Source organism: Diprion similis, chromosome 8, assembly GCF_021155765.1.
Source record: "Diprion similis isolate iyDipSimi1 chromosome 8, iyDipSimi1.1, whole genome shotgun sequence".
Taxonomy (NCBI): Eukaryota; Metazoa; Arthropoda; class Insecta; order Hymenoptera; family Diprionidae; genus Diprion; species Diprion similis.
Genome location: NC_060112.1, coordinates 20,691,299 through 20,713,758, shown reverse-complemented (window position 1 = coordinate 20,713,758; position 22,460 = coordinate 20,691,299). Strand labels below are relative to the sequence as shown.

Genomic DNA, 22,460 nt, shown 5'->3' with positions numbered 1-22,460 from the left:
GATTCATCGTCTCACAAGTCTCACATTATACGCAATATCTATTCGTCAATGTGTTCTAAAACAATTAGCTAATTCAGAACGACACCCAAACGAATCGAATATAGTGTTGCTATTTGCAAAGAGGATAGGGCAGTAGCAAAGCCACGTGATACCCCGCTCGTGACGTCACAACAATTATAGTTAAATGGAAATGACGTCAAGTGCGGACGTAAAGAAGCTTGCAGCAGATTTGTGGCAGGTGACATGTATGCTCGTAAAAAAAATTACTCCCCCGATAACCGAGCTGATTTACACCATACACGTTCAGGTTGTCGTGCAAGCAATAACTATTTGTATTTATCTTTCCTTCGTGGCTGTTTACCACACACTGTTTCGATATATCTAACATCCAACACACTGATCGATCTCTATACTTGATTTGAGATATTGCAGCGCTACAATAAAAGTATCGTACGGAAATATAATGGAAAGTATAAGTGCAAATACCAAACTCAAAATAACGAAAACAGGCGAGTGAGCAAGATAGCCTAAATATACAAAACTCAAGATAACGAAAATAGTGTCCATATAAACCCTAAAATAACGGGCATCCAATGACGAACATCAGTAAGATTATGAGAATAATCCCACAGTATTCCTTTCATCTGCTTTCATCATATAAACTTTTTTACCCCGGTTCCTCCCCTGACCAATGTAAAATACTACTAGATCTAGAGATAATCGCCTAACCTGGTAACACTGTATATTTATTTTCGAATCGAGACTGGCCAGTCGATTTGAAGTCGAAACAGTTAATCGATCAGTGCGAATCAGCTGTCTCGTGAATGTGTGTTTTGTGCTTACTTTGAACACAGCAATAGCTATTTATGACGGTTATTCATATCATTGCGGAGGAAATGCACGAGGTTATTTAATTAGAAGTAAGTATCACAGTTTTACTGGCAGAGCTGCTTTTTATCAAAACTCCAGTTTCAACGCGAAGGTGTTTCCTTTAACCCGTCCCACGCATCACGGTTCATGTAGCCTTCTGACAGCCTGCGTAACCCTTCAGTTTTCCTGCAAGATATGATTTACTTTTATTCATAATATGTAGATTTATGTGCGAATAATAACACCATGAGGCGGAGGTTAGACTCGTCTTCCTTCTGAGTTTCGTTGGTGGACAGATTTTGCGTGATAAATAACGTCGGGGATCATTCGCAACGATTTAAGGTTATACTCGAATTATGTTTGGGCAAACTGAGCTAATCGTGATGTTTTGATTGTTTTCCACTATAACACGGTCATTGCTTCCGCATGTCGGGACAATTTTATTTTTTAGAAGCTATAATCGCGTTGCACTTGCGTTTATGCTCTGTGCCGGGATATATTAAATTGCTTATAGCATTTTTCAAATCTCAGTTATTGTATAACTGAGATAAGAGACGTCGACTTATTACCTGACTAAGCTTCAGACAATGGATCGGGACGCTATCGCTACCATATTGATTACATTGTATTTTTATAAGTTGATTGCAATTTCTTACTTTAAACGCTATCTTACCACGGTCGGATAATTATCAATCGTTTAAAGATCAACAGAAAGTTCCAAAATGCCGTTTAGAAGCGTTATCATTCTTTCTCGAACAACTAACGTTATCGTTATATGCATTCCTAAAAACCGTCTCGATTGGCTGCAGCTATATGACGTCAATGCGACCGATTGCGCGGCTAATTTGGCGCTAATTTTTAAACGGCCGCATATTCAATACCACTTTCATAGCCTCTTGATGTTTTTTTTAACGGATTTCATGAATCGGCACTTCACATTTATGATAAATCTGCACTTGAGTGTAATTTAATCGGAAATTTAACTGCACGCTTCACTCGTCCGATTAACAAAAAGTGTATAATTCCAGATATTCTGATGAAAACTTTATTAGACGATTACTATCCATGTAACTCGAATTATGACGTTTTCGCAAAAATCCAATGTTTTAAAACCCGCGTCAGTATAAATCATAATAATTGTAATTAAAATATTGATTTCTCATTTTTGTTTGTGTTCTCTTCAATTAGAACAGTATCTCATTGCTGATAACAACGCTAGAGCTGATGCACCCGATCATTCCCCTCGATGAAATATTTGTATCCACATAGAATATAGTTCCCTTCTTCAATAAACGTTGTTGCAGGTTGAATGCGCATATTTACACAGTGCTTCATTTCAGGCGAAGATGGAGTGGCAAATCAATGGCAGTAGAGAAGAAAAAACATCAGTTGCCAAGAACGATCATGAGCTAGGTATGTGATTGTGAAATCAAGTCAGATCTGTATTAATATTATCCGTCTCAATATGCAACGTTTTATTATTCGATTTACCTACCGTACTGAAAGGTAGGTGTAACTACAAGATCCGCCATCGAAATTTCGGTTCTAACCGCGTACTTTGATCCATCAGGAGATTTTCGAAATGCTCCTTGAAGTTCGGTACACATTGTAATAAAGACACCCAAGTATTTTTTACCAACAAAAGTTTAATTCACATAACTCGCGACAAGCAGGCTTTCTCTAAAAACAAGTTTTTTTTTTTGGCTGTGCTATACGAGATTGAGTATCGAATGTATATTCACCTGTTATCCTGCAAATGAAATTGAAGTAGAATTAAAAAAATTGCGATGGACGTTGAAATTTGGTACAAATCTATTTTTCCCAGCAATTAAACAAGTCGCATATGAGTTGCGGGAATTACTCATCCGGCGTTACCATTCTCGACAAACTGCGTCATGATTAACGTCGTCGGAAAACAGAGGATCTAACAAAGTATCCCGTTCAACGCAACCTTCCGTACAATAGAATCAATGGTTATACCTTATCGGGCAGCGTAACGCGTTGGTTTATCGGTAATCTTCTCCTACTCATTTTCTCTTTTTTTTCCCGAAAGTAGTTCATATTTGTGAGGTGGTTGATGTCGCTAATCTTCTATCAGAATACCACCACGAGAGAGAAGCCTTTGTTAACTCTCGTGCTGATTCGTATCGCGCTCATTGCAATCGTTAATCACTCAGTAGCAGTCCGGATACATGCATCATCCCTGGATCTCGTCTGTTTCAGAAGAAACCAGTCAACCTCAGGTCCAACAAATGAAAACCAACGTATCGAGGACTGGGTAAGTTATTATAACTTTTCACTCAATCAAAATTTACTTCCTAATTGAGAATTAACCGACCCGACTTTATATAACGTGAAAACGTGAACTGGATTAGTATAACGTTTCAATACCTGATAGAAAATTAGGTCCCGACCAACGGAACAATCCCTGACCATGGACCGAGATTTCCCTTTCTCTAATGCCCACGAGTTACGTGTGAAAAAAAATCTCCTAAAAACTACTCGCGGTATGGTTCGACGTTATTCGAAGTATCGTGAGCAATCCAGTTCTGATCCATTCACCGTTAAGATCGAGGCTGTTAATATCCTTACCGGAAACAGTTAACGAGATCTTAATATTGAAAGTTGATATAAAACAAAGAAGTGTCGATTACCTCCGGTTGGTAATCAAGGTAATCAACAAGTGGTAACAGTTCATACGCATTTATAACAAACACCCATATTTTCATAACTTTTCGATCGCGTTCATACAGCTGTGTTTACAGTGATACGGTGTACAATATACGGTGTCTGCGGGATCTACGTGCTTTCTAACGCGTTACAAGACGTCACATATCGTCTAGATATTATTCGCTAGTCGTTACGTGAGAACGTTCGTGAAAAAATTATGAAAACTACTAGTAAAATAATGTTCGTTCAAATCTTTCGTTTCACCGTCGACGTATCGCCCCGCCAACTAACGAAGTGCTTGATAAATATTAAAATATCGTGTCGAACCTTTACCGTAATGAAAATTCAGATAGCGCGTTTTTTTTCGAATACGGTCTAAGATCGAGGGAAAAACTGTCTGCGTAAATTAACTTTCCACGTGAATCAACATCAGGATCTGTGAACGCTATTGTAAGCGATTGAGAGCGGTTTCTTCAACTCGCTTGTATAACTGCCTCTTCTAAAGTTGAGAAGACATTTTTTTTTAGGTAGTGCATCCGTTCGTGCTACTCAATTTCGCTAAATGCATGGCATGCCGATTTTTTTTGGCAACGATTATTTCAACCGCGACACTTGGACGTACGTACGTACATTTTGTAATTTCTTACTTACTCACTTATATGAGTGTGGAGTTAAAATCATAAACTTCCGGGCGCACGTGGTACGCAAACACAGTGAAACCTGTAGCTTCTTCCCAATTTAGTTTTGGCCGGAAACAGAAGCCTCCTTAAAATTATCCTCAATATTTCACCATGCGATTCCCATTCGATCGACGCCTACGTCGAGCACATCGGGTAACGTAACTATCGGTCCGCACGTGTAAGATTTCATGTCATAGATTACAATCCGTTCTCACAGTCCGGCGTGTTTTCTTATATTGACATTGCACACGACTCCGACTTGCAGGCGTGAAACGTCTCGTAAAATACCAGAGTTGGAATTGTTGTGACGATTGCACTCGGCTCTATCGGAGATTGAGCGTTTAATCGTTATCTATTTTTGACGGTTCCGAAGTACCTCCCATGCACTTAAATTCTCGTCCAACCTTTCTCACGGTGAAGTAATTTGAATTTTCATCACTTTTCTCTTCCAACATCCCACTAATTTGGAATTCGCATTTCAATAGCTTCAGTTATCACTTATTGTCGGATTAGACGGTCAATCGGAGTGTGGAAAACATCTGCGGATTAGCGATAATTTCACGACGCAAACACCGCGCTCAGTGCTCCCTCACTCTTCCTGGTGCAACATTCGGTTTATTCTTCGCCGGTAGTAACAACAGATAAGTCGCGCCGACAAGGTGTGGATACACCTCGAGTACTGTGTGGACAACCGCGACAGTCGTCGGATCTGCCTTATCAGTCACCGAATGGGTATTATACCGAACGCATCTATATCAGCTAACCGCAATGGAAATTCGAAAATTATAAATATCGGTTAATGTTGAAAAGGAAAAAACATAATAATAGGAAGAATCTGTTTTTAATCTTTTTCTAATGTGATCTTTCTTTCGATTCGTGCGACAGTGAGAGAACCCATCGTCGAATTATCGTCCACATCGCCTTTTGGGAAAATAAGCAAGCTTTTTTATTTTACAAACGTAATATTCAAGTGTTGTTTCAGGTGTTAATTTTCAACGCGACTTAACGATTTTCTCGGTCGTGTTTAAACGTATTTATGTACCTTTAATCGTAAATGACGAACGCGATATATACACTGTATAATCATAGTTTAAACATATGGGCCGTGTGAAACAAAAAAGCTAAACTATGACCGTGGCTGTATGTGAATTGAACAACAGTGAGTGACTGACTAGCTGTGCGCGTTTCTAATATCTAATCCTCCTCTAAGTAAATTAGTATTATTTTATAACTAATCTAAAATGAAGAGCATTGCGCATGGTTTTCGGTATCACCAGCTGAAAGACGACAGTCTGTGGTAAGTAAATTTACAAGAGAAAAAAAAAATGAAATAACATAAATATATACAACATACGTAGGTATTATATGATGAAATAAGTGAAATAAAATACCCTTATGGGCAATTGTCTTTCTTACTACCAGTCAATGAGTCGTTACTCCGATAAACTTTCATTCGCATGAATGAAAGGATGTTTTTGTTTTGTCCTGATATCACAATGGCGCTTGTACGTTGAAAAAAAAGTTGAGGCTTCCGATTCTCCGAGCTTTGCTTCCGGCCTGCGAGTCACTCGCTGGAAACAATCCAATATCGTTGTCGTAAAATTGCATAATATTTGCATATGTCTGAGTTAATTTAATGAGGGTTTTAATAACAAGAACCAGTTATATGCCTACACTGGAATATATCCTGAAAAATGCATTCAGTTATTACAGACATCATACTTTTCAAGGACTGTAATTTGGGCAAAAGTCTCCGGCGATAATTGTTAAAAAATTTTATTACGCTTTTATTATGCAGTGTTTTGACGTAAATAATCTCCGTATACGTTATACTATGTAAAAACATACCACTGTGTCTGGGTTTACATATATCTGTTTCTTCTTTATTGCTTAAACAGCTGTTTCTGACAATGAGGGAAAAAACGATGCACACGCGTATACTATGTGTAGAAGAAATGCTCGCGATAATTATAAAATACGTATTAAACTGTATTTTAAGGAGATTGTACGATAATGTCGGCTACAACTACTAAGCAGAATTCCTGATTAATTGCTCTTGCGTAATACTGTAAATCGCTAAGCAGTTGCTGGTTTCTCCGCGGCGTAAATCTTTGTAAATTGAAAGATAACCATCAGGTTTCCATACAACCATATTTTACAATGATCGCGAGAATCATTTTAGTCTCGAAATGCAGCCGATATTTTAATCGCACGAGTTTTCCATCGAAATAAATTTTTGTCCTGTAGAATTTATTTGAGACATATCCTATATGTTTGCGTATAAGAAATACAACCATGTAACACTGCAGTAGATATATAGTTTAAACATATAGAAGTAAAAACAGATTTTTCAGTTTTTCGAAAAGCACACAAAATCATGCTTTATCTATTATACTCAGAATAATACAAGACGTAAATTTGTTTTATTTACAAAACCATTCGCCTATAATATATATATTTTTTTGTATGTATAATGTGTTTGAACCGTTTTGTATTTATTGAAATACCGATGACGTATAACAGGTTTAAAATTATGATTTTAAAACCGGTTTGACGAAACTGAAGATCAACGAATCAAATATTTGTCTGCATGAGCACATATTTCATCTTCCTTCACCTGCTGCTATAACGAAGTCGAATCGGTATACATTCCACGATATACTCGCTGCACTATAAGGTGCAGTTAATTTCACAAACCATGACTACTAACACCTATTAGAATCTGGGACACGTACCTACATACGTCTGTCCCCCTTTAATTTTCCTCGCGATTTAGAGCAACGCTACGGTTGTTCAGACACGTGGAGTAAATATAACGCACAAAATGGAGCGTTTCCATTGATATTTTTTCAAAAGAACACGATGTCAATGGAAAAAATTAAGTAAAGGTTGAGTTAATTATTCGTGTCATTGCCACAGGTGGCAATATAAGCGGCAAACAAGTCATTTAATTGTGTGAAATGTGTATTGTACGTGTATTCACACTTAATTGGCAAAGTCGATTTGATAATTGTTCGATCTTATCACCCTCCTAATTGCCGTTGTTAGAAAAAGAAATTTGATGCAGCGATACGACGGTACTCTTTCATATGTAGACGAATAATCTTGCCAGACGTTATCGTAAGCATCTTTGATTATCGTAAGTATCTTATACATATAAAGCTGAAGATGGCAGCTCAAGTTAAACAAACAAATATAAAAGCATTGAGGATTTAAGGTATTTCACGAAATTTTTTATTTTCGGACTTCACTACCTTATTCGAATGAACATTAGAACGATTCCTGCTAATTCTCACTGCTAGCTTCAGTCTCGTTTATACATTAGGTATGCATAATACAACAACACAAATTTATTTTACTCTTAGCTCTAGACCATCTGCAGCTAGAGAGACGTTGTTATATGCATTTAGAATATCACAGTAATGAAACTCATCGGTTTGCGGTAAATACGTAGTTTAATTCATGCTAATAGAAGCGAATGTGTAAAGACTTTGTGGTTTTTCGATCCGACAGTTGACAAGGAAAAAAAAGAAAGAAAGAAAAAAAAAACTACAGACGGCGAGTTGTATCGGTGTTTTCAGGTAAGCTGAGAGAACCTCATCACGCAGGCCAAAGCAATCGAGTGATTGACGAAATAACCACTTTTCCTCTGAGAATACGTGTTACACGTAAACATGTGTGTAAAAGTAAATCCTCGAGACGAAATAAAAAATTTCCAATGAATCATAAGAGCTGCGTTGTAAAGAAGTCAGAGGTACGTTATCGCTGCGTTTAATAAACCAAATCATTGATTAGAAACAATTACTGCAAGTGTTTTGCAACGCGATAAGCAACAAAGGAAATCTTATGCATACTCGCAGAGTCGTCGTCGCTCTAATTTCCTCTCCGTCTACCAACGCCAAATCACACTATCCTGCTGGCAGATATCCACCATTATCCCCACTATCTTTATCCTCTCTCTTTCTTTCTCCTACTCTAGCTCTTTCAAGGTATTTTTATTTTTCCCTTTCCCATGCTATTAACCACCGTCAACCGGCCGTTCCTTAAACCATAATTTCATTCCAGGCATAGTCTTGATCTCGAATTGACCAAGACTCTTTGCTTTCTATCCTCGGTTCATCTCACCTTGAACTAGCTGTAATAAATTACTCAAATTTGTGCGTGTGGTGTAAAATGGTTGTTTTTAGCTAAGCGAGATGTAGTTATGCTAAAACACAATGCGTCGAATTAAATGCTTGACAAGTTCTCGATCGAACAAACCTGCGTTCATCTCTCCTGACCTAAACAATTGATCAACAATAGAGTTGTGATTGTTTTCTTGGAATATAATGGATCCTGCATTGTTCTTTAAGCGTACTGTGAAAATATTCCGGTGAAATTTTATTCGGTTAGAAAAATCAATCCATATGCGGTTGGGAAATAGTTGTTGCCAACTATTCCGATCTTCTACTGCAGAATGAAATCAATCGAGACTTTGACAAAGTGAAACAACAAGTTCCGTGAAAGCGTGTCGAAATGACGAAGTTTACTGGGCCTCTGGTGCATGGCGCTAAACTGGTTTACCAGAACTTAACGGATATCGCGTCAACCAAGACATCCAGCAAAGCCGACAATAAAACCTGCGAATATCAGCGAGATTGCGAAAATATGAGACTCCTTGGGTCAGTATTTACATCGTGTTGTATAGATATAAAAGTACACGTGTTGCAAGTGCATTGTTACAATGCTAACTTCCCGTTTATTATGCACTATGCGTAATTATAGCGAAGGCATACCGTGTTTACTGAAGCGATTGTACCGACTTGCATCTTGTATGTAAAAATATTGAATTATGGATATTACTGTCGGTGTGAAGAAAGCGAGGAGAGGACAAATTTTCCCTTTTTTTCACCAACATGTTATGCGTGATTTGAAAATCGATTTCTATCCATCGACTGGCAATATTTTTTATTGGGCACGAGGTTGAAGTTAGTAACGTTATCGTAAAGAAACTTTGAGAAAACGTGACTATATTCTTATTTTGAGAATGATTTTTAAGGAACTCAGATAGCAGAATATGAGTATGTTTTGTTTTGTTACGATTTACTGAATTTCAAACAGTTTTCAAATCGTGAAAAACCGAGTTTTTCTCTACATTTATCTTTACCGTAACGTTAATAACTTAAATATGATTATTGCGCACGAATGGTGACCGAGGAATAATTTACGGCTTCACTTTGACGCGCTAATCTATATGCTATCCGCAAATTTATACCTACGCATTAACGCATCGCACGAGGTGTCTATTCGAAAGTCACGTTTTCGATAAACTCATTATCTCGCGAGAAATACGTATCATGGAATGGTTAAAATTATTGAGAAGCCTTGGATAAGGTACCGATCATGTTTTTTTTTCTGTTTTTCTTTTCTTCTATTGCGAACAAGTCCACCGACTTAAGTTCCGCATAACTTTCTAATGCGACGTGACAGCACGTTACGATAGCCGTAAAAAAAATAGGACTTCGCTCGCTGCACAGACGTATCATATTATTTAAATGTATCATATTTCACTTAATCCTTTCTACTGATCGGGTTTTAGAGTATTTAGATTAACATTGTGCTATCGTCGTGATCGGAGATTCGGAATTTTAATTTTGATCATCCATAATCAGTACCTAGTCATGCAGCCCTGTATAGTACATAAATATGTACGCTATTTACTCTATAAACAATAAATTTCATTTATGACAGTGACAGAAAAGGTGAAAGAAATTTAAGGACATCTTATATGATCTATCAGCGAATAGTAGTGGTAGACAAACTCCGTGTATTCCTAATCAGATCAAATGAGAAAATATACGGGACATTCTATGTCAACAACAAGTTCATCGACTTTTCAACTGTTTTAAAAAGTCAAAAAACTAGTAACTTCACATAATTCGATTAGTAAAAAATGTTCTTGGTGCCTGAATACTTAAGAAGAGATCTTCGCCGTCATGGGTCACTAGCTAAAACGACTAGAATGGAATGTAGCATTTTTGATATTTTTTCAAGATCTTAGAATTACAGCGCTTTTTATAATTTCTTGAAGGTCCTGCTGTACCCAAAAAAAAGTTTCATTACAAACAAAAAAGTGAGGACAAGGAACTGGTCGAATTGACACGGAATGCCCGATATATTACTGTCAATTCAGATTACACAACCCGATGACAGCTACTTGTGCGTGAAAAGTATTGTTTATCGCAAGCATTTTAATTGTATACTTGTCTACACTCGTTTCAAACAATACTTCGGTATTTGAACACATGTTAATACCTGCAGCTTTGAGAATTCCAAATATTTTTGTTAGTTATTATACTGTTACGCGCGTTTCGTACTATATGTGTGCACTCAATGCCACTGGATAATCCATTACTGCACACACGGTCTTATTTCATTGTTGTTACTACTTGAAAAAGCACGTTATACTTACTAATAAATGTTCTCTTTTACTAAAGTACTACTGTTTTTTTTCTCGTGAAATAATTACCCTAGGAATACCTTCGCTTAGCGGATTTTATACATGCAATATCGTTTTAAATTTGTAAACTGTACACAACGGGTGGTAAAAAGTCGATCTAACTTACAATTGATACACCAAGAAACCGAAGCGATGTTGATGCAAAATACATTGTAGATGATCAACTTGTTTTTGCAACTGCGACGGATTGGACGAAGTAGGTTTGGGCTCTCAAAATTGCACAAGTTATTCATTTTTTAACACTCCAAGGCTTAAAGTCTTGCACAATAATCCATCTAACAGACACGCTCAACTTTGCATTTCCACTTGCGTCTAAATAGATTAACTGAGCTCAGGCAAAGTACAAGTAGACGTTTGTCCGAAACTTCAAATCGCCGTCGCTTTGGCTCTCATGTGTAAGAGTGCGTTGGCCTAGTTATGAATAACAGATATACCTTCTTGACAGAGTATTGCCAGATGTAACAACAAGTAATAACCGACAACTTTGTGTAACGTCTCAAGTGTCCAGGTTTCTTCTCCATACAACTGCATACATAAAACTTATTTTTGTATGCAACCAAAAACAAAAACAAAAATAATAATAATAATAACAATAGTAACATCGACGCGAAGATAGTATTGAGAATATTGATAGCTGTTCAAGTGAGAGGAGAAATTATTGTTGCATAGCAGTTTTAACGAAACTCATGATTGAGTTCTCTAATCTTGCCTTGCTTGATTTGCTGTACTTGTTATAAAGATTTCGTATAAGAAGTGAAAAAATTTGATGAAATTGGAAAACAGAAATTAATTTAGCAACGAGAAATACTCGTGGAATTTTTATTGATAACTGTTTTTACACCTGGACGTCTAGCAGCTTCTGTCCATTTGTTTGGTGCGCTCGCATCTTGAGATAGTAAATAAAACGTTTCATTGGCATTTCTTGATTATTTCAAATGCAGTCAGGTACAAAACATATTTTTTTCACCTTCACCTTGTCCGTCATCACTTATTTAAGTTATGATAACTCTTGTTTAAATAATTAAACGCCGACTTGCATTTGTTTATTTCTATATATTCTTTACTTTACCCATGTCTATAACATCGGCAAAGACAAATTCACGTACAAAAAACGTTGGGAACCACTGGAATTCCCTAGCCTTTTTCAAACTTAATCTTGTTGTAATTTTTTTTATTTAATTCGCGTCACGTACGTACAAAAATATTACTGTGAAATCACTAAACTAATTTATGTAACACAATCAATATCATGCTACCACAACAATCTTTATCGCACCGTTTATTTCTTAATCCAATAGGTAATTCAAAACAGAATAATTTTATCGAGCCAATTTATCAAAATTCCGTGACATATTAATGACGTCGTTCTATTGTTGTGCACTATTTGAAATACAGAAATCGTTTCATAGTTATTAATCGTGGAATTTATTTTCACTGAATCACAAGTTGTCTAATAATGAGTTGCAATCACTTGAAAAACCTGGAATTTTATGATCAAATTGCCAGAGCAATAATGACTAAAAACAAAAATTGCCGTACTTCTAGCGAAACGATCCATTTTAATTTACATATGTGTATACTTTCTAGTTGAGATAAACAGAGTTTCTTCAACTGCTGAACACTTTTCTCAATCAATGTAATATGAAAAATTAATATTTTCATAGAAAACGCATTTTTAATTCACCGATGTAAATAAAAAATTCAAAGAAATTACGTGCAAAAAAACTTTCTTTCGAATTCATTACTATCCGTTAAACTTTTGGAGAATTTTTCTTGTTAAAATTGAAGTGTGTTCATTGCACCCATATGCCTGCAATTAATGTATCCTGCATGAGCTCGTGGCAGTGAAAGAGATAAAGGTGTGAAGAAAATTGGAAACGAAGCAAAGGAACAAACAAATACTTTGAGTGAATTTCAATCAGGATTTGACATTTTTCAAGTGAAAAAGGAATGTTAAAGCTATAGGAATGAATCAACCAATAGTTTCAAGACTTATAATCTTTGACCCTGCAGCGGTTGAAGCTGATAATGTTTGTTGTAAAAAAGTAGCTTATCTCGTTGTGCTTTGCCTCGTTTTATGATACACAAATCTCAAGACTCTGGCAACACTCTGCGGAAGCAATTTTACTTTTTTCATACTTTTTTTTTCATCTGTACTACATTTCATCACATCTACACTTATCTTGTAAGATATCAGTGCCGTGTGCAATTTATACCTCAGTAGTAGGGAAGGAGAAGGAGTCATGAATACTTTATGAACTAACGATGAGTTGTAGTGGCTCACGACGTGAACTAAAAATCATCAAATACTGTTTGCGCTTATAGATACTGTTGCTTTTATCATTGTTCAATAAACTCTTAAGTTCCTCTAACAAATATTGAATACAATTTCCTGCAACGTAATAGTAATTATTCACGTCATCATTTCTTTCTTAAATATTGTTGAAAGAATCTAATAATATTGGCTAGTAGGTGTAACTTGACAGGATCACAGATATTCCACAGCCTTTGTTTTACAGTTTATGCATGAGATGATTATCGTACAACTTTCGTATCAGTTTCAAACACAGTGCATAATCGCTTCGTGGCTATTCTATTGATTTCTGTTGATGATGACTGGAGTCGACATAATTTTCATTCTACAATTAGATAAGCTCAGACTGTATATCATTTGCTAAAAAACAGAACTTGTGATACTTGTGTAGACACAATGAGCTAACATATACAAATACAATACAGATAATGAAAGGTGACTTATCAATCGCACCATAAGTGCAGCAAATTTATGTTAGAGAAAAGAAAAATATCAAACAAGACATTTAATTTAATTTCATATTTTTAAACTACTTGAAGTTCCATCTTGATCAACTTATCAGTGCGTTGGACGTCTTTGCTAAATTAGTACACAGAGTTGACTGCATTAACCATGAGTGATGATAAAAATCCATTATTGACCTCAGCTTATGGTATCTCAGATATTGTGTGGTAAGCGTAAGACAGTTGCTCGCAATCGTTCACTATTTACAAAAGAGCTAAAAGTTGTTCGCGTTTAGTTCAATGAGGGATAACTGTATCAATCAATAAGCCAAATGCGAAAGCGTACGTGGTAAAAGCCCATCGTGTTATTAATTTTTGATTCTATGAAGTTTATCTCTTTTGCATCATATTTTTACCATTTTGCTATGGGTCGTCCAATTTATATAAGTTTCTATCACAATGAACTTAATATATGCAATAATTGGCTGTGACGTCTCAATGATTGTCAGGAAATTCCCTACCGTAAAATATGAGGTACAAAAAAGTAAAAATATCTCATGATCACGTTTCGAAAACTGATCTTTTGCACTTTTTCGTATGTGAATAATGACTCATCTACAATTTTCTTTTATATAATAGAAAAACCAGTGAAAAGTTTATGAGAGTGAGAGGAATATTAAAAATTTTCTTGTTACATTTGTTTGCAGGGATGTGGAAGATGATGCTGATTTTGAAAACACAACGCAAATGGTGCGGGTCCCTCGGATACCAGATGCTAATAACTGTACACCGAGCACGTCTAAAATCAAAATTATTATTGAAGGGATGAGCTGTCAGAGTTGTGTTAGAAATATTGAAGGAACTATTGGTGCCCGAAATGACGTTGTAAATATTAGAGTAGTCCTAGAAGAGAAGGCCGGTTATATTGAATACAAAAATCTTAAAACTTCGGCACAAGAATTAGCAGACGCAATTGAAGATATGGGCTTTGGCGCATCTCTACCTTTACTAACAAACGATACTGCAAGTGATGATGTTTTAAAACCTGCAATAAGTACGTGCAGTATACACATTGACGGGATGACTTGTGGGTCTTGCGTTAAAAGTATAACAAGTAAGTTTCATCTGAAAACTCTCCAATGTATTGTTCTTAGTGAGATAAGAATAAAATAAGAAACAAACAAAGATTGAGCTTTCAAGCAACTGATCTGGCCCCTCCTCAAATCTATCCATAGTTCTAAATATTCTAAAACTGCTCCGCACTATATTCATATGAAAATGTCTTGTAACTACTATACATTTTTAATGATTGTTCACTTAATTTAGCCATAAATTCAACTGTCTGTATGTAGGTGTAATCTCAGAAAAGGTAGGAGTGAAAGAAATCGATGTCAGCCTAGACGCGAAAGAGGCAAAAGTATCCTTCAGCAGTGGTGATATAACTGCTGATCAAATAGCAACTTATATTGAAGAGATGGGGTTTGATGCATTCGTTAAGGAAGTTAATGGACGGTTGAAGAAACCTCATGCGGACACTGGAACTAATAATAACTTGAAAAACGGAGATGTAATTGTGCAATTGAACGGCGGAGGTGACATTGTAATTGACGCTGTACACTTATCCAAATGTTTTTTGCACATCAAGGTACTTACATGAGTCTCATTTTTATTCATTTAGCTTCTTTAAAATTCACCTGATTACCGAAAACATCTAATCGAGTAATTATTTACTTCCATGTGACAGGGAATGACGTGCGCGTCTTGTGTTGCTGCTATTGAAAAACATTGTAAAAAATTATATGGGGTAGACAGTATCTTAGTCGCCCTATTAGCTGCAAAAGCTGAGGTCAAATATGATCCAGAGAAAATAGCACCAGCTGATATTGCTTCCAGTATCTCGGATCTTGGCTTTCCAACATCTTTGATCAATGAACCTGGTTCTGGAGAAGGAGAAGTTGAGCTGAAGGTACAAAACTCATATTTAGGTACAATCCTAGTGAATCAGGGTACTTTGTTTAATAAGAAAATATCAAATGGAAAATCGAAAATTCAAATGTCAATTAATGATTTTACGTTTGCTAAATAAATTGAGGAAATAAGCCTGGTTTATTATTACATGTGAATGATACGATTGTTATTTCACAAATTTCTCAGATTGCAGGAATGACCTGTGCCTCATGTGTGAATAAAATAGAGTCTTCTGTAAAGAAGTTACCTGGTGTAAACTCTGCAGCGGTTGCTCTCACAACTCAGCGTGGAAAATTCAAATATGATCCAGAGCAAACTGGTGTTAGAGACATTGTCGAAAGTATCAACAAATTAGGTTTCACTGCTAGTTTATTTAGCAATAAAGATAAAGAAAATAGAGGCTATCTGGACCACAAGTAGGTTCTCATATTCGTTTTCTCACATATCCTGCACCCTTATTCACACAAATGATCTTAATGCAATTCATGAATCTATCAACTTTTCTGTTTCAGGGAAGAGATTCAGAAATGGCGTGTTGCATTTTTGATATCTCTGATATTTGGTGTGCCATGCATGATAGCAATGACGTACTTCATGTTAGTTATGTCTTTAGGTGAGAAAACTCACCACGATATGTGTTGCATAATACCTGGTCTTTCATGGGAAAATCTGATTCTATTTGTCTTCTCAACTCCCGTCCAGGTACTACATAACTACATCATAATCTTCGATTACTTTGTTTAATACACTAAGAATAATATTTTTCTTCTACACCTTTGGGAGCATCTTGAATAATTGACCACCATGCATAATACAATCACTTTTACAGTTTTTTGGTGGCTGGCATTTCTACGTCCAAGCCTATAGGGCGCTCAGACATGGCTCCACTAACATGGATGTTCTCATCTCAATGACCACAACCATATCGTATGTTTACTCAGTTGCCGTTCTAACTGCGGCGATAGCAATGCAGCAGCAAACTAGTCCGCAAACTTTCTTTGACACCCCGCCAATGTTGTTAGTGTTCATTAGTTTAGGAAGATGGTTGGAGCATGTTGCTAAGGTATTACTTTTAAAATTTCGCATGTTTGAGTTTAAAAGTAGTTTAAAAGTATGAAAGAAAATAATGAGTTTTGAATTTTTAGGGAAAGACGTCTGAAGCCCTGTCCAAGTTATTATCTTTGAAAGCAACAGAAGCAACCCTCGTCACATTAGGAACCAATAATGAAATACTTTCAGAGCGTTTGATAAGCATTGATTTAGTGCAACGTGGGGATACACTAAAGGTAGTTCAAGGTGCCAAAGTCCCAGTTGACGGTAAAGTCATCTCAGGTCATTCGACATGCGATGAAAGTTTAATAACTGGTGAAAGCATGCCAGTGCCAAAAAAGACTGGATCTTCTGTTATTGGAGGGTCAATCAATCAAAATGGGCCACTAATAATTACGGCCACTCACACTGGAGAGCATACGACTTTAGCACAGATTGTCCGTTTGGTTGAAGAAGCCCAAACAAGCAAGGCACCTATCCAACAATTAGCTGATAAAATAGCCGGATATTTTGTACCTTTCGTTATTGCTGTCTCAACAATAACTTTGATTGCTTGGACGGTTGTTGGCTACGTTGACAGAAGCAAATTGCCAATACCTGATGATGACTACATAAAGAAAAATGGCGGGAACAGAGAGGAACTAATTTTCCAGTACGCATTTCGGTGCGCCTTATCAGTGCTTGCCATTGCGTGCCCTTGTGCATTGGGACTGGCCACCCCAACTGCCGTAATGGTTGGCACTGGAGTTGGAGCATTGAATGGTATTTTGATCAAAGGAGCAGAGCCACTTGAAAATGCACACAAAGTTAAGTGCATTGTATTTGATAAGACCGGAACTGTCACACACGGTGTACCTGTCGTAACTAGAATTGGCCTGTTTGTTGATGACAAAGTTTGCTCCATCGCGAAACTCCTCTCTTTAGTTGGAACTGCGGAAGTCAACAGTGAACATCCAATTGCGTCAGGTAAATTTAATGTACAAAACTTGTAGTTTTGTGAAAGCTAAAGAGTGACGTAATGTTTACTGATTTACAAGTCTTTTTCTCTAATTGTCTATACTTGTATGATCCAGCTATTGAAAGGTACGTGAAACAGACAATTGGAACGGAAGTGAATGGGCAATGTTCAAATTTTCAAGCAGTCCCTGGATGTGGTCTGAAGTGTAAAGTGTCTCATCTTTCTGTCATGATGTCACACGCCGTAAAATCAGAGAAGGTTGTTAATTATACAAACCAAGCCAGAAACGCAACTACTGGGACATTTAATCTGAACGGTGTACCTGTGGATATTGTGCTATCAGCTGGATCCGTTCAGGAGAGACAGAACTTGGATTTACAATTATTATTGAGTCCAGATACTCACGGAGATCAAACTGATTCTAACGATGTGTATGAAGTTGTGATAGGAAATAGAGAATGGATGAAAAGGAATGTAATTAATGTACCAACAGATGTTGACTTGAGAATGTCCGACGAAGAAGACTTAGGTCATACTGCTGTTTTAGCAGCTATAAATGGAACCTTAGTTTCTATGATCAGCGTGGCTGATACTGTGAAGTCAGAAGCACATTTAACAGTCTATACCCTAAAAAAAATGGGTCTCGAAGTCATTCTGTTGACTGGTGATAACAGAAAAACTGCCGCATCTATCGCTAGGCAGGTAATAAAATTTTATAATCAAATTATGGTAGCCATGTGGTTCATGCTCCACTCAATACCATCATACCCCAAAATTTACTAACGGAACCGTGAATAACACTTTTTTAGGTCGGTATCAGTAGAGTTTTTGCAGAAGTATTACCGTCACACAAAGTGGCAAAAATTCAACGATTGCAAGAACAAGGGCTGAGAGTAGCAATGGTTGGGGATGGTGTAAACGATAGTCCAGCTCTCGCTCAATCAGATGTTGGTATTGCGATCGCATCTGGAACTGATGTTGCCGTAGAGGCAGCTGATGTTGTGTTGATGAGAGTAAGTTTTATTTTGTTAGCTAGAACATGTTTAAAAGATAATTGAGTCATTATTTATTTCACAGTAATGCTTGACTGCAACTTGGAAATGGATATTTAAGTAAATGAAATATGTTACAGAATGATTTACTCGACGTTATTGCTTGCCTGGATCTCTCACGAAAAACAGTTCGCAGAATACGATTAAACTTTTTGTTTGCTAGTATATATAATTTGTTGGGCATTCCAATTGCGGCTGGAATGTTCAGTCCTCTAGGATTTACTCTCCAACCTTGGATGGCTTCAGCAGCTATGGCTCTCAGTTCGGTATCCGTTGTTGGAAGCTCACTTATGCTAAAATTGTAAGTAATTGAAAAACATATCTCAAACACCAGAATCAGCATATATTAGTCATCGAGCTCACCTCAATAGGAATATGTCGAAAGTAATATTGAGCTAGCCAGCAGTAAGTCAAGAGAATCGGATACTTTTTTTCAAACGTGTTACTTATAGCTTTGTGCCTATCATTATTCAGATATCGTAAGCCAACGAGAACAGAATTGGAAACGCCGGAATACATTTCGGCAATGCAAGCTTACTTTGCTGCAAGAAGTATGGACCTGGACACAATATCTATACATCGTGGTGGAGATGACGAAACAATACCCGCATTACTGAGATCATCTTCCACGTTATCAAGGTATGCTCAATTGAGCCATTCAGTTCCGATTTTCCCAGAAAATGCAAACCACCAAAACGTATAGCCTCAAACGTCTTACCTACTTCTTGAAGAATAAAAGCATTCAAGTTTGGGAAGCTATGCACTATAGGTTCCTATATTTCACTGCCATCCATCACGTATTTTTAATTAAATTACTTAGGTAACACTATGTAGCTGAAGCATCGACTGATGTTAGATTTCTTTTCGACTTGTGATTACTATTATTTTTTTTTATTAGAGGTATAATAAACATAGAAACGGTGAACCATTCTATTCAATTATATATTATGTTAATCTATAGCTAGTCTTCAAGCAAATTTTAGGTCATGAAGAGCAGTTCTCTTGGATTCTACTATGGATTTTTTTTTATCGATTGTTTATTATTTTAATTTTTTTTATCTTGTAATGTTTTGTATATGAAAATGTTGCAAATATGTACATATATTAATATGAGTTATTATGTAGGCTGGGAAAGCTTCCTGATTCGGAGATTGAGCTACATATTTAAGAGTTTTGTAAGTTTAATTTCTAGAATAGGTTTGTCGTGAATACCTAATACTGTTCCAGTTAAATGATTGAAATATTGATATAACAAGAATTTCGCTGTTGTTGGAGCCTCTTGTATATGTTTCATACGGTTATTAGACCGAAAGAGACGTGTGTAAACTAAAATTTTTATTCTTATTGTTAATAAAAATCATCTGCAATACTGTTTGGTTAATACGTTTGATTTGTAGTTTTGTGTTTACACTTACATAAAATCGTGGAATTTCTTTCCGACAGTACATTCAGGATTCGATCAAATAATTTTGTCACGTCCGTTTTTATCACTAGTTCTATAATTTGTGGTATTTCTCATGATTTCATTTTGTTTTCAATCACCGAAAATCTGCCGTGACTTTTCATGTTTATGTCGAAAGTGAATTGTATAAGATTTTTGATTTGATATGAATTTGAAATAGAATTTAGAACTCGTTTACGAATCAAATCATGATTTAGTCTGGTCTCCTGTCGCATAAGCCACAATGACTCGTTACTTCCAACAGAACAAAAAAATCCGAAAGTGGTTAATAGCCAACTAAATTGTGTCGCAATGAATGACGCTATTTCTATTGGACTTAGTGTGACGTTTTCACTGTTTTATTTGTTTTTTTTTTTTCCTCTTATCTCCATTTGTAAATAAATCATCATCCCAAGGTTGACCTTTAACCCTTGCACACTGATTTTTACCCTAAAATAAATTACGCCATTAGATAATATTGTTGGATGCACGGTTTTTATTCAACTCGTACTGATAAGGAGTTTTCTGAAGATAATAAATAAACGTATAACAAACCATGAACTAGTGACAATGTGATATAGAATTACAAATATTTTATTACTAATAATACATTTAACACCATTAATACTCACATTAAAAATCTAATATCTTGTTCTACAGGTTGTTTGGAAGAACAAAAAATGCAGAAGGTAGACTTCTCGGGGATGACAACGAAGATGCTGATCTCGCCATAAGTTTTACTGGGAGTAAGAAAGATAGAAAAAATGCTACAGAAATGACTCCATTATAAACGAGGTAAATGTTGTTGCTGTAAAGCTCGTGCTAACGTGACCATAATTTTATTCAATATTTATTCTCAAGTTGAACAGATATACAATTTTTCATGCAAGAAATAACATTTACAACTTTTTATAGCCTTATATCAATGATCTGATCGTCAGCTGATAAAAGCAGAAGCTATATGTGATCATGGTATGTCTAGTTATTACTACCATTCGGACTCATTCTAAGTAATGTTAAAACTTGAACGCTTGAATAATTGGATAAGTTCATGACTATAACTAGCTAGAAACAAATTGTGACGAAATACATGCAATCCCTATAGATAGCTGGAAATGAGAGACCCAGTGCGAATTAAGTATGGATAAGAATTTTTGTGTGAACCATATTTCTTGGGGAGCGCACTTAAAGTGTAATTACAAAAATATTGTAAGACCAGTTTTGCTAACTTTGTTCACTTGACAAAAACATTTTACTTAGTACTTAATTGATTTTCTTTTTGTGATAAACAGTAACGATTTTAAAACAACATAGATATCCTGACTCATAATGATTGGTTGAAATAAGGTGCGTGGCCACAATCACGCCTATGTACCGTAACAAAAGCTTAGTGACACAATGTGCAAAATATGCACATATGGTTTGATTCTAACTATAAATAGATGTAGATGTGCAGAATGGAGTAAGGCGTGTTTTACACTGCATTATAGCATGTTATCTTGTAGCAAGACTACATTTAGCATATACGATCTTTTGTAATTATGTAAATATTGAGATATTTTGTATAAATATTGACTGCCATAATTTAGTCGGGATATTATTTTATCAATAGTAAAAAATTACGCACATGAATTATCAGAGAAATACTGTAAAATTGAATAGGATATTTTTGGCATAAAGCAGCATAGCAGTTTTCTTACTTCATTGACAACTGTCTTTAAGTGAATTACTTTTTGGTACAAATTTTTCTATTATTTCGCGACTGATTCTATCTTGACTGCCAAAAATTTTAAAGTTTTTAAATTTAAAGCATTACCAAGTATTACAATAATGCTAAATTTTAATGATTTCTTACAATGAACTATTCAATACTATAAAAAACTGTCCATGAAAAAGTATCTATTATACATCTATTATGACAAACTGTAAAAATTTTATGTTCTAATCATTCGCGTCATCAAAATAATCCGCGTAATTTTTCATAGTTCATATACATTATTATTATTATTGAATTATATTATAGTTCTGACTCGTATCACCAGAAACCCCCCGTCAGTGACTTGGTCTAGTATTAAGTGCCCTGACCAAATTAAGCATCAATTAAAAAACTTTCCAAGTCATGCTTATAACTGTAGATAATCAATTACACTTTTTTTTGGCTATTTACCACTTCATTATTTTGTAGGTAAAGCTCATCTCATAGATTACTGGATGAAATTTAAAATTTTGTCTTGTCACTTGCCAAAACTTTAGCGTCAATCATTGACCTGTGACAATAAAACTGTTTTAAGGTATTTTTATCTTCATTGTTTAACATCGTTGTACTTTTTAGTTACTGTACCAGCGCGGAATCCGAAATATATAGATTCACAGATTACTGATAATAGATTTCCTGTTTGTTTATATTCAACGTTGACCATTGGCTATTTTTAAGTTATTACAGTATCTGTACTTCCAAATATTTTATAAACATATAATTTTTTATTGAAAATAAAAAGAAATATTTTTAGTCATT

At 35.8% G+C, this 22,460-nt stretch overlaps 1 protein-coding gene across 10 annotated transcripts; it reads left to right on the top strand.

The window, feature by feature from the left end:
- Nucleotides 1-772: 772 nt before the first annotated feature.
- Nucleotides 773-20,962, top strand: LOC124410105 (copper-transporting ATPase 1). Of its 10 annotated transcripts, none has more exons than XM_046888260.1 (15): nucleotides 773-920; nucleotides 2,211-2,283; nucleotides 3,097-3,148; nucleotides 14,184-14,590; nucleotides 14,829-15,121; nucleotides 15,221-15,442; nucleotides 15,631-15,860; nucleotides 15,957-16,146; nucleotides 16,274-16,507; nucleotides 16,590-17,460; nucleotides 17,568-18,154; nucleotides 18,262-18,465; nucleotides 18,585-18,805; nucleotides 18,979-19,143; nucleotides 20,606-20,962. In XM_046888260.1, exons 2-15 carry the CDS (start codon nucleotides 2,217-2,219, stop codon nucleotides 20,733-20,735), a joined length of 3,873 nt encoding a protein of 1,290 aa, XP_046744216.1. In that variant the 5' UTR covers nucleotides 773-920; nucleotides 2,211-2,216; the 3' UTR covers nucleotides 20,736-20,962. The 10 variants fall into 10 exon arrangements, 9 of the variants coding, with proteins under 9 accessions (XP_046744216.1, XP_046744215.1, XP_046744220.1 ...); XM_046888259.1 differs by having other exon boundaries at nucleotides 3,094-3,148; XM_046888262.1 differs by lacking the exons at nucleotides 773-920; nucleotides 2,211-2,283; nucleotides 3,097-3,148 and adding exons at nucleotides 8,579-8,881; nucleotides 19,630-19,679 and having other exon boundaries at nucleotides 20,606-20,701.
- The last annotated feature ends 1,498 nt before the right edge of the window (nucleotides 20,963-22,460 follow it).